The sequence below is a fragment of the Balaenoptera acutorostrata genome, chromosome 15 (assembly GCF_949987535.1).
Source record: "Balaenoptera acutorostrata chromosome 15, mBalAcu1.1, whole genome shotgun sequence".
NCBI classification, from domain to species: Eukaryota; Metazoa; Chordata; class Mammalia; order Artiodactyla; family Balaenopteridae; genus Balaenoptera; species Balaenoptera acutorostrata.
In genome coordinates, this window is record NC_080078.1 from 15291649 (window position 1) to 15304714 (window position 13066).

General features: G+C 42.5%; 1 protein-coding gene across 1 annotated transcript in view; it reads right to left on the reverse strand.

Moving 5' to 3' along the window:
• The window catches only part of VKORC1L1 (vitamin K epoxide reductase complex subunit 1 like 1), a 58737-nt gene extending 51065 nt beyond the window's left edge, over positions 1-7672 (reverse strand). Inside the window, exon 1 of the mRNA XM_057529026.1 lies at positions 7355-7672. Coding sequence (XP_057385009.1) covers positions 7355-7548 — 194 coding nt within the window. The 5' untranslated portion in view covers positions 7549-7672. The remainder of the gene's footprint in view (positions 1-7354) is intronic.
• Positions 7673-13066: the final 5394 nt, after the last annotated feature.

A 13066-nucleotide genomic window follows, 5' to 3' on the forward strand; every position in this document is an offset into this window, starting at 1 on the left:
AAGGTTTCAACCCAGTTACACTTGCTCTAGAATCTGTGATCGTAACTATTAGCACAATGCAGAGGAGGAAATAAATCAAACTCCTAAGACAAAGTGATGTTGAATATACTCTACTTAATTCCTATTTTGTCATGGATTTTCCATTATTTTACTTCTCAAACACAGCGATGGTTTTTAAAAGGTCAATAATCACACAACAGTGACAACAGCATCCTTGAAATGCCCCTAAGTTACAGGTGCTAACAACAAAAGAAACTTTATAGATCATAATCCAGGGGATTTAAAAATGTTGTTTAGCAAAAGAACTTTTTTGTAAATGAAAATTTAAATGGATCTATGATATGAGAAACAGATTAAAGCAGTATTGCATTGTATTAGTGTATTTGAAAAGCTCAAATTTATAACATTTACAATGAAGCTCTTCTGGTGAATACAAACTTCAAATTATGAATGATTAGGGCAGTTGAATTTGTTTTGTTTGATTGCCCAGTATCAAGAAAAACCTGATTCACAGAGAGTAGCAGTTGCAAATAAGAGTTTTTGTGATTCTTTAAAAAACAGCACATAAATGCTATCTGAGGATTTTATTACACCTGTCCGGAAGTCCAAGCAGAACATTTCTAAGTTAAATCTCTAATAATATTAGGAATGAGAATACTTGGTAACCACAAATATTTTGGTAAAAAATAAAAATCTTAAAATATATACTAATCATGACATCAAGACATTATACATAAGGCAGTCACATGTTATTGCACAATGCAATGAGAGTTGTCTACAGGAGCAAACTTGCTCATGTAATTTTACATAAGCAAATAAGGACTGGTCTGAATTTTTAAAAGACCAGTATAAAGCTACAATCTTTCCAATCAATAAAAATTTTAAAAATTCAAGTATATGCACAAAGAAAGCAATAAACACTATTATAAGTATTGTTATCTGGCTGTTGGCATTATGGATAATTTCATTTTTTCTTTTTGCTTATTTCCCCTCTAACACCCTAAATACACTCTTTTTTTTTTTAACTCTTTTACTTTTATTTTAAAAATAGTTATAAATCACAGGAATTTGCAAAAAAATGTACAGGAAGGTCCTGAGGACCCTTCACCTAACTTCCTTCAATGGTAATATCCTACATAACTCTAGTGTAAGATCATAACCAGGAAACTGACCTTGGTACAGAATTTACGCATATTTCACCACTTCTACATTCGTGTGTGTGTGTGTGTTCTCTGCAATTTTATCACATTTGATATTTGTAGCTTCGAGTAACCACATTTGAGATACAGAACTGTTCCCTCCCCACAAAGCTCTCTCATGCTGCCTCCTTAACCACCCTTTCCCCCATTCCTAACTCCCAGCAACAACTAAGGTATTCTCCATCTCTATAATTTTGTTATTTCAATAATGTTATATAATGCAATCATATAGACTGTAACCTTTTAAGACTGACTGTTTTTTTTACCTAGATAACCCAGCAGTGCAAATCAGCGGTCTCTAATGTAAAATTTAGCATGAGATACATCTGAGTGTATATAAATGTTTATAATGTTTTAAAGTTTACAGTGTTAAAAATGTGACTCAAATGCTTATGAAATCCCTGTTGTATCACCACAGAACTAGGATTCTGGGGAATTAATTTTTAAAATTGATAATCTGATACAAGTCTAGTGCAATCTAGTACAAACACAGTACAGAAGAGAAGCCCAAGGCACAGTGCTTGTTAAGTTTTATCTATGTTTACAAGAACACGTGGCTTACAAGAATGCCTGGTTTTGCATTTTTCTGGCCAAGCTCTAGATTCCAGTCCTTCCCTAACCCAGGTAAATCTATATTACATTCAAATATGACCATTTGCTATTCCCCTCAAAATGGTCACCGTTTTCTGCCTTTCCTCATGTTGTTTCCTAGAATCCTTCCAAATCATCAAGGAAATGAATCCCTCTTAAATTCCTGGTTCTGGTGATTTAACCCCACCAAACCCCAGGCCCAATTCTTCTGTCTCTATATGCAGTAGGTCCTTATGACTCAACACCTCTCTCAGGAAGGACTACCCCACCCCAGTACAAATTCATACTAACATTTTCCCCTCCCCTCTACACCTCCAGGTACCTAGATCCACTTTATCTTTCTTCCCTCGGCTATTCTGTTAGGTCTTCCTGATAGCTCACCCCACTGTATACCTGTTCACTCACTAGGTGTGACAAATGCCTTATCTTCACAAGTTTAGACTTAGAAGGCAAACACTCCAAGGATTTACTTCTTGAATACCCTGCCTTCAGAGTAATGTCCTTGCTTTTCCAAAAAGATTGCTCCCAATAAGTAAAAGCTAAAACACAAACATACAGATGCAAAAAAAAAGCATAGATGTTTGCATATTTTTAAAAATTTGGCTGATATGGGTATCACTATATCAAAATCAGATCAAATGGAATTTAAAGTAGTGGTAAAGAGCCAGACTGCCTGGGTTAAAATGTGGCCTCTGCCACTGTACTATCTAAATCAAGTTTCATTTACATTCTGTGTGCCTCAATTTTCTCATCTGTAAAATGGTGATAAAAGTGCCTCACAGGACAGCTGTGAGAATTAAATAAACTGCATTTAGAACACTGCCTAGTACACAGTAAACATTATCCAAGTATTAACAATTATCTCTAATGCATGGCAATCCAGGTTCACCTCTTTGTGATATCCCTCTATTCCCCTTACATTCTTTGAAGTCCATACTGCTTCTGAAATTTCCATACCAAGAAACAATGGTCACATGAGAACCTGTATTTTATTGATTAAATTCATCTTGGTCAAAACTAACCAGTAGAACAAATTGTTTTTTACATAATGGTAGCAGTTATTAACATTCACCAAATATGAATGTAAGCACTTAAAAGTATGGTGGTGATGGAAAGAATGCTAGCAAAGAGTAAAGTACAGATCAGAACATAGAATATGGTAGTTTTATGTGTAAAAAATGGGGAGACTAATATGGTCATATTTATGCTTGTATATGCATAAAATGGCTCTGTAAAGTTTCATGTCTGCTTAAGGAAAGGGAGAACTACAAGTCTGGGGGCAGGGTTATGAAGGGGGCGGTTCACTATATATGCTTTAGTATCTTTCAAACTTGAAGCAGTGAATATATTACCTATATAAGAATTTAATTTTAAAAATGGAGGCGGGTGGGGGGGTGGTCCCTCTAAACAAGTACTCTGGAAGCCAGGCTTCTAGTCCCAATCTGCCACTAACTGTGTTACCTTGCACAAGTCATTTAACCTCTGAGTCTAGCTGAACTAAGCAAGGGGCAGCACAGATTCCTAGGTTCTATTCTAATTCTAAACATGTATCTCAAAGAGGGGGGTAGTAAGCAGATGGTACTATTTTTAAGACATGAGAGGGGTACTAGTCCAACATTTTGCGAAATAAGGCAACTTTTTGAGGACATGAATTGTCAAGCCTCTTCATTTCAAAATCATTTTTTTCTTACATAAAAGCTCTTCTTAGAAGGGGTCTAATGCAACGTATAGGAAATACCTATAAAGAATATTCTACACATTATTTTGTGTCTCTTGCCACACTTTTGGAGTTGTTTTAAATGGATTTTAAGTCTTTATACTATGCCATGGAGTGAGCAATAAAGTACTCTAAAACAATTTACATTTAAAATACATAAATGACTACACCTAAGACAAGTAACTTGTACTACTTAAAGGCGTTTATGATCAGACACTGCAAAAAAATAATCATACCACCTCCAGTCAATAACAGCCATAACTAATGGAGTACATACTTTATTTCAAGTATCATCCATTTATTTATTCCATGTATCCTCTTTAATCCTACCCATTCATCTGGCAAAGTCGGTTTTAATATCCCCATTTAACCGAGAAGCAACTGTAGCTCCATGAAGATGAGTGACTAGCTCGAGGCCAGCTAACAAGTGGACGAGCTAGGAGTCCACCCAGAACCTTTGGATCTGAACTTAGTGCACTGGACAGGGATTAGCAGGCAGGCTGGTGCAGACTTGCAACAAAGTTTTTAGTAATTTAAATAAAAATGAGGAAAAATAAGAAGTAAACTTTTTAATAAAGCTAAGTGATTCAATTTAAAGATCTTTCATACTGAGATTCAGTTCTTTCTAATTATTTGAGTTAAAATATCCTTATTTACAATGAAATGACAGTGACAGTAGACAGTGGTATGGGTTACTGTTGCTGTTTTTATTGACTATAGCCAACAGGACAAACTGGCACCTCTATTGCAGCCTCCCAATTTGGGGGGGAAATATTTCTTTTGAAATCCAAAAATCTGGGAACTACTTCCTTAGACAATGATGCCTCCCAAAATAATAGAGGACTTACACACACACACACACACACACACACACACCCCTCAAGATTCTCGTATTAATCTCTACTTTATTTGGATTAGAACTCTTAAGGATTAAGAAATGAGAATAAAGTGAGTTTCAGCAATCCAAAATCACATGAGTTAATGTTGGATTCTGGCAAAGAACTTTCCTCAGGATTTCCTTGGTTAATTTTTCTCATCCTTTATCTTTAATTCTACTCAAACCTGGGCTCAAACTTTCTGTTCCTAAAATAGTCACACTTATGGACTTCCCTGGCGGTCCAGTGGTTAAGACTCCACGCTTCCAATGCAGGGGGCGCGGGTTCGATCCCTGGTCAGGAAACTACGATCTCACATGCCCCTGTGGCATGGCTAAAAGTAATAAAATAATAATAATAATAATAAATTTTTTAATAAATAAAATAGTCACATTTTTTACTACTACTGCTAACTAGCAATCAATACTTAAGTCAAATAAAAAGAACTACTACTTGAGGTCTCCAATAATCTGCTTTTATTTAAAGCCTTTTTCACTTTGACAAAATGAAAACTTTTAATTATGTTTAGTCTACCTACTTCCAAAAGAAAACTGATCTATAAATCAGACTCAAGCCACTTTAATTTCCAAATTTCTGTGTCTCCATCATATATATAATATATATAGTTTATATATATATATAGTGTATATATGTATTGATATATATGGTTTTGCAAGCAGTTTATAAACAGGTTGGTCAAACTGTCTAAATTTCTTGAATTTTATTGCGTACACAGCAAATAAGCTATTTATTCCTCTTATTAGCATGTCTTATTTCTTACCTATCTTCCTTTAGTGAGCATCAAATTTAAAATATTCTATGTACACAGCTACACAATTAAACACTAGTGTCAGTCACAACATATTAAGTTCACATTTAAAACTATAGAGATCCAGATATTTTTAGTCTTACACATATACTTTATAATCTCACTTGATGTTATTTATATTATCTTATGGTGCTTTATTAAACAGAAATCAGAGCACAAAAACCTGGACCTTGCAGGACACATAACTGAAAATATTTATAATCTATACTTATTACATGGTTCAAAAACACTCTTTTTTAAAGGAAAGCCAATTTTAAGAACTTAAACATACAGTCTGGATAACATAAAGCACTCTTTCCAAGTCCAAATGTTAAAAGGTCTAGTTAAATTTATGATAGAATACAGTGTTTCCAAAACCTAGAAGTGGCAATAATTCTGCTTAAATTCCATATTAATCTAATATCAAAAGTTATTTTTATTCCTTTTTTCAAATACCTGAAATATACTGCTGCTTAGTCTTTTCATTATATATGTAGTTAGCTAACTTTGGGTGCAAGGTACTTTAAGTGTAAAAGTCCTTTCCAATGGATAGTGAAAATGATATAAAAATGTTTGTATAAAATACACTCAGTGGTTCTCAAAGGATATCTGAGAGTCTGTTAGGTCTATTAACTTGGTTCAAAATACCCAACAACAAATGTGAGGTTTTGTCACATTGACATATTTTAACTGTTAACTGGTATCTACATTTTAAACACATTATGTCTAATGTAGCAATAATGATGACTATTTTTCCACTAAAAAGCTACAGGATTTTGGTTTAAGGGCAAATGAGAAAGAGTAAGTGGCTCACCAAGAAGGCGGTCTAAGTGGAAAAGATCAGCAGCCTGAAATTTGCAAATAGTAACAAGACAAACTCCAGTGCTAGGTCGTTCATGTAATCACCAATATGTAGGTCAAAATAAACTAGTGAGCTATACATTACTGTCTACCTAGTAATCTACAGATCAATATGAGAGGAAGAAACTGCTCAAATGTGACTACTGTTAACAAACTCAAAATATTAGGCATAGTATGCCTCTATTAAAATTATAACCTATCAATTGTGAAATAATTGAAATAATTTTTCACTGTTGCTACTTTTAAAAAATGAACCCTCCTCAATTAAAAAAAAAAAAAGAGCAGCCACTTTTAAGATGTAAATTCCTCTTTTTTTCAAAGTACCGTGCCCAGAAAAATCTAATGCAGAAAATAAAGTGTAACGGATAAATCGACTACAACATTTTAAAAAACCTGAAAGTATCAGTAAAACAAACCAATCCCTCCAGTTTAGCAATGCGTGTATTTTTAAGCTTCGGTGGGTATTCCATTATAATAACCAACAACATTGAAAAGGCACCCTAATGCCCCAAACATCATCATTACACATGACATACTCGTATTTTACTCAAATTATGCTTAGACCAGATCCAAACTCAGGCCATTCCCCCCTCGCGGGCACACTGAAATATACGAGGGGGAATCCAAGAAATCAGATATGTTAAGTGCAGGTATCTCCTTCCAGAGTAGGGTCAAATTCTTGTTTGCCCGCAAATGTCACTCTCTCAAGAAGTCTGCAAATTCTCATTAGTGCTACAGAGTACAAAGAGGCCTGACCACGGAAACACCTGTCCTAGCACCGGGAAGACAGTGGGAAATGCAAACCCCGAGCCCACGCCGGCCGTACAGCCTTAGGCAGCAGCAGCGACCCCAGACGAGGGGTGGACACTGACCTCATGGCTCCCTCGGGCAGGCTCCCACACCCCCGACTCGCCTCCCCGGGCGAGAACCACGAAATCTGTCAAGCCGGCCGGGACCCACCCTCCGCGAACCCCGCTCGCTCCCTCCCAGCCCGGCCCCAGCCTGCCCAACTGCCCCCGGTCCGCTCCGGCCTCGCGGCTGCACTCTGCCACCTCATCCCTCCTTGCCGGTCTCGCGGCCCCGCCACCTCAGCCTCGGCGGCCTGCACTCGGGCCGCCCCACCCCGGCCGCCGCCCCCCGGCCCCGGCCGAGGCTCCCGGCCAGGCTCACGGCGCCGTCGGTCCCTTCGCGGCCCGATCCCCGCCGCCCCCTAGGCCCGAGCTCCCGCCGCGCGCTCCCCACCCCCAGCCTCCGCCCTCGCCCCGCTCGGCCGCTCCCGGCCCGCTCCCCCTAGCCGGGCTACCTGGAGGCAAGGGCGGCAGAGCACTTCACCCAGGGCCCCAGGTCGCAGAGGGCCCGGTGCTCGGGGTCCCGCTCCTTCTCCCGCTCCACGTGGTAGGCGTAGATGGAGAGCAGGATCCCGGCGGCGCACACTGCATACCGGGCCACCCGCTCCCAACGCGGCACCGACACTCTCAGCAGGACGGGCGCCGCCATCTTCCCCCCTCCGCCGCCGCCGCCTCCTTCGCCGCCGCCGCCTCCTCCCTCCGCCTCCAGCTCAGCCGCCGCCGCCCGTCGGGGCCCGACCCAGCCGCCGCCGCTACCGTTACCGCCTCCGCCGCCGCCGCCACCGCCGCCGCCGCCGCCGCGCCCCATTGGCTCGACCGCCTCCTCCGGGCCCCGCCCCCACAGGCGCGCGGCCCAACCGCCCCAAAAGGAGAGATCCTGGCGGGGCGGGGAAGGCGCGCGCGGGCGCGGAGTGGGGGACGGAGCGCGCAACCGGCCGGGAGGCCGGCCGGGGGGCGGAGCCAGAGGTAGTGCGGCGCGCGCAGCGGGCGGGGCCGAAGGAGGGGCGGGGCCAGGGGAAGGGAAGGGCGGGGCTCTGGGAGGGGAGGGGAGGGGAGGGGAGGGGAGGGGAGGGGAGGGGAAGGGTGGCGCGGGAGGGGAGGGCTGGCGCGGGCGGGCCCTAGGGTACCCGGTGCAAGGAATAAATTTCAAAGATACCAACATGTGTGACTGGATAAGCCCTTGGCACCACCTCCTGGGGGTGGTAATCAATTGCCATACTTTCTGCCTTTTTTTTTGTCATTATCACTTGATATTTTCTGACCCAATCCAAATTAGCCTTGGCCATTTCCCAGAGCTCCAGAGCCAAGCTCCAGAGCGACGTTTACATTACCTGATCTTCCCCATCACCACCTCCACGCACTTCGTGTTCAACAAGTGCAAACTTAACTATTTTTGAAACATTATTTCTGAATGCCTTGCTTCCCTGTAAGCTGAATTTGAGATGGCTTAACATAATTCGTGTAATATAGTAAAGTATAAAAATGAACTAAAAAATCAGGACGAAGAAAAAGACAAATCAAAATAAAAGACCAGGGGCTTCCCGGGTGGCGCAGTGGTTGGAAATCCGCCTGCCAATGCAGGGGACATGGGTTTGAGCCCTGGTCCGCGAAGATCCCACATGCCACGGAGCAACCAAGCCCGTGAGCCACAACTACTGACCCTGCGCTCTAGAACCCGCGAGCCACAACTACTGAGCCCACGTGCCACAACTACTGAAGCCCGCACGCCTGGAGCCCATGTTCCGCAACAAGAGAAGCCACCCCAATGAGAAGTCCGCGCACCGCAACAAAGAGTAGCCCGCCGCAACTAGAGAAAGCCCACCCGCAGCAACGAAGACCCAACGCAGCCAAAAATAAAAATAAATAAATTTATTAAAAAAAATAAATAAACACCAGGAGTAAGAACACAGACAAGGGACTTTGCTGGTGGCACAGCGGTTAAGAATCCGCCTGCCACTGCAGGGAACACGGGTTCGATCCCTAGTCTGGGAAGATCCCACATGCAGCAGAGCAACTAAGCCCATGCGCCACAACTATTGAGCCTGTGCTCTAGAGCACACGAGTCACAACTACTGAAGCCTGCGTGCCTAGAGCCGGTGCTCCACAACAAGGGAAGCCACAGCAGTGAGAAGCCTGCGCACCGCAACGAGGAGTAGCCCCCACTCACCGCAACTAGAGAAAGCCCACGCGCAGCAACGAAGACCCAACGCAGCCAAAAATGAATGAATAAATAAATAAATAAAATGCCTTAATGGCTCAGACCGATTAAAAAAAAAAAAAGAATCCGTCTTGCAAAAAAAGAATCCTTCTTGCAATGCAGGGGACTTTGGTTCATCCCCAGTGGGGGAACTAAGATCCCACATGCGGTGGGGCAACTAAGCCCTCACACCACAACTACTGAGCCCGCGCTCCTCAACTACAGAGTGCAAGCGCTCTGGAGCCCACACACCACAACCAGAGAAGCCCGCATGCCACAACTAGAGAGAAGCCTGCGCACGCACTGCAATGAAGCAAAGAGCCCACCCTCCACAGCAAAAGATCCCGCGTGCTGCAACTAAGATCCGACGCAGCAAAAAATAAATAAATTAATTATCAGCTCTGTGCTTTGTGACCACCTAGAGGGGTGGGATAGGGAGGGTGGGAGGGAGGGAAATGCAAGAGGGAAGAGATATGGGAACATATGTGTATGTATAACTGATTCACTGTTATAAAGCAGAAACTAACACACCATTGTAAAGCAATTATACTCCAATAAAGATGTTAAAAATTAATTAATTAATTAATTAATTAATTTTTAAAAAAAGAACACAGACAAGCAGGCCATAGAGTATCACATAATTATTAAAACCGAGCCATAAATTTGGCTCTGAGCTTCCTGGTGGCCAAAACTAAAAGAAAAATACATGTATGTTATTCTCACTGTCTCTAAGAAGAAACACACTGTTCTTGGAGATTGCTAGATTTTTCCTGGTTGCTGCTGGCCAAGAGATTTCAGTTTTATATAGTGATTTTGAGTAATTGATGTCCTATTAGTTATGTATTGTTGGGTAACAAATTACCCCAAACTTGCAGCTTAAAACAACAACAGCAAAAATCTCTTATTTTCTCATAGTTTCTGTGGGTCAGGAATCTGGGTGGTATTTAGCTGGGTCCCCTGGATCAGGGTCTCTCACAAGGATGCAGTCAAGATGTTGGCTGGGGCTGCAGGCATCTCAAGGCTGGAGAAGCCTCTTTCAAGCTCACTCACAGGGCAGTTGGCAGGCCTCACGTCCTCTCCGGCTGTTGGCTGGATCCATCAGTTCCTGGCCACTTGTACCTCTCCATAAGAAGCTGCTAGCTTCCCTTAAAGCAAGGAATAAGACAGAGTGAGGGAAATGGAAGTCATAGTCTTTTTTGTAACCTAATCTCAGAAGAAACAGCCCATCATTTTTACATATTCTGTTACTTAGAAGCTAGTCCACCAACCTAAGTGTCCATGGATAGATGAATGGATAAAGGAAATGTGGTATGTACCCACAATGGAATATTATTCAGCCACAAAAAAGAAGGAAATCCTACCATTTGAGACAACAAGGACAAATCTTGAGGGCATTATGATAAGTGAAATAAATCAGACAGAGAAAGACAAATACAGTTGACCCTTGAACAAGGCAGGGGTTAGGGGCACCAGCCCCCCTGTGCAGTCGAAAATCCAAATATAACTTTAGAGTCAGCCCTCCATATCCAAGGTTTCACAGCCACAGATTCAACCAAGGATCGTGTATTACTGTCCTATGTGTGTACTGAAAAAAATCCACATATAAGTGGACCTGTGCAGTTCAAGCCTGTGTTGTTCAAGGGTCAAGTGTACTATACAATCTCACTTGTGGAATCTAAAAAAGCTGAAATCATAGAAACAGAATTAATTGGTAGTTGGCAGGGGCTGGCAGGTGGGGGAAACGGAGAGATGTTGGTCAAAGGGAAAAAACTTCTAATTATAAGATAAATTCTGGAGATCTAATGTACACTATGGTATCTATAGTTAATAATATTGTATATGTGAAAGTTGCTAAGAGAGTTGCTAAATCTTACATGTTCTCATTCCCTCCCTCCAGGCCAAAAAAAAAAAAAAAAACGGTAATTATGTGAGGTGATGGATGTGTTAACTGATCTTATTGTGGTAATCATTTCACTACATATGTATATCGAACCATGTTGTACATCTTAAACTTTCACAATGTTATACGTCAATTATATCTCAATAAAACTGGAGGAGAAAAAGAAGCAAGTCCCTAGGTCCAGTCTACACTGAAAGGGAGGGGATTACACAAAGGCATGAATACCAGAAGGGGAATCACTGGGATAATCTTTTTTTTTTTAATAAAATTTTTTTTTTTTTATGATTGCTTTGGGTCTTCATTCCTAGTTGTGGCGAGCGGGGGCTACTCTTCGTTGCAGGGCTTGGGCTTATTGCGGTGGCTTCTCTTGTTGTGGTGCACGGGTTCTAGGCACGTGGGCTTCAAGAGTTGCAGCATGCAGGCTCAGTAATTGCAGCACGTGGGCCCTAGAGGGCACGGGCTTCAGTAGTTGTGGCTCGTGGGCTCTAGAGCACAGGCTCAGTAGCTGTGGCGCACGGGCTTAGTTGCTCCGCGGCATGTGGGATCTTCCTGGACCAGGGATTGCGTGTCTCCTGCATTGGCAGGTGGATTCTTAACCACTGCACCACCAGGGAAGCCCTCATTGGGATCATCTTAAAGCCTGCCTACCACTGTCCTCAAAAAGATCGACTCTCTAACTCTCTGGTGGTTTTCATACTTCTGAGTGGACTCATTCTCCTGTAGCCCCCACCTTCTGGATTCCTTTACTGACTTGATAAGATCTATTGATTATCTGGTTTATTTTACTCATCATTATGTCTGTGAGGGTTTTCCTATGTTATTGTACACAGCTGTGTAATAGTCCACTATATAACTAACCACAGTTTTATTTATCCAGTCTGTCCACTGTTGATGGACATTTGGCCAGGTTTTAGCTATTATGAATAAAGCTGCTGTGAACATTCTGTAAACGTCTTTTGGTGGCTGTATGCAGTCATGTCTATTGGGAATACATCCAGGGGCGGAATTAGAGTCAGACAGTATTAGTTATACTGCCTCAGCCAATTTAGGTCCTCCAAGGAGGAGATGCCAAAGTGAAATCAGATGTGTAAGAGACTGACAGGGGGCAATTCCTGTGAAGGATAAAGGAGACAGGGAACAAGAACAGGCATGGAGAGCCTCCAGATCATCACAAAGCAGGTCTGACCACTATGAAAGCTCTGCAGTCTCATCCAGGCTGACAGGGAGCAAGCAAGGCAGGAGTAGCCCCTATCTAGTAGCCCTGCCAGGCACAGTCATGGGCTGGGAGCAGCCTGAGACTGCATGGTCTCAGCTCGAGAGCATGGCCTCAGCATGAGTGCTGTGATCGATTCAAAGGTGTAGCCAGCCACTGGAGGCTACTGGCCAGCTAGCCTCTTTGCAGCAGACTCTCTTGAAGGGAGACTGACTGGTATACCACCAGGGCCACCACACTACCAAACAGTCTTCCAAAGGGGCTGTACCAATTTAAGCTCCCATTAGCAAAGTATGAAAGTTCTGGGTACCCCACATCCTCACCAATCCTTGGCAAGGTCAGTGCTTTCCGTTTTAGAAAATCTGGTGGCTCTCTAGAGGGATCGTGGTGGTTTTAAAATTGCCTTTCCCTGAAGACCAACGAATTTGAGCTCCTTTCATATGCTTTTTGACTACTTAGATGTTCTCTTTTGTGAAGTGCCTATTTAAGCCTTTTTCGCACTTTAAAAAATGGGTCGTCTTTTTCTTATTGGTTTGTAGAAAGAAAGTCTTTATATATTCTGGATACAAATCTTTGTCAGTATGTGTATGGCAGATATCTTCTATGCTTTTTTAAAAAAAATATTTATTTATTTATTTAGGCTGCACCGGGTCCTAGCTGTGGCAGGCAGGATCTTCATTGCGGCATGCAGACTTAGTTGCAGCATGTGGACTCTTTAGTTGCAGTATGCGAACTCTTAGTTGTGGCATGCATGCAGGATCTAGTTCCCCAACCAGGGATCAAACCCGGGCCCCCTGCATTGGGAGCACAGAGTCTTCCCACTGGTCCACCAGGGAAGTCCCACCTTCGCCTATACT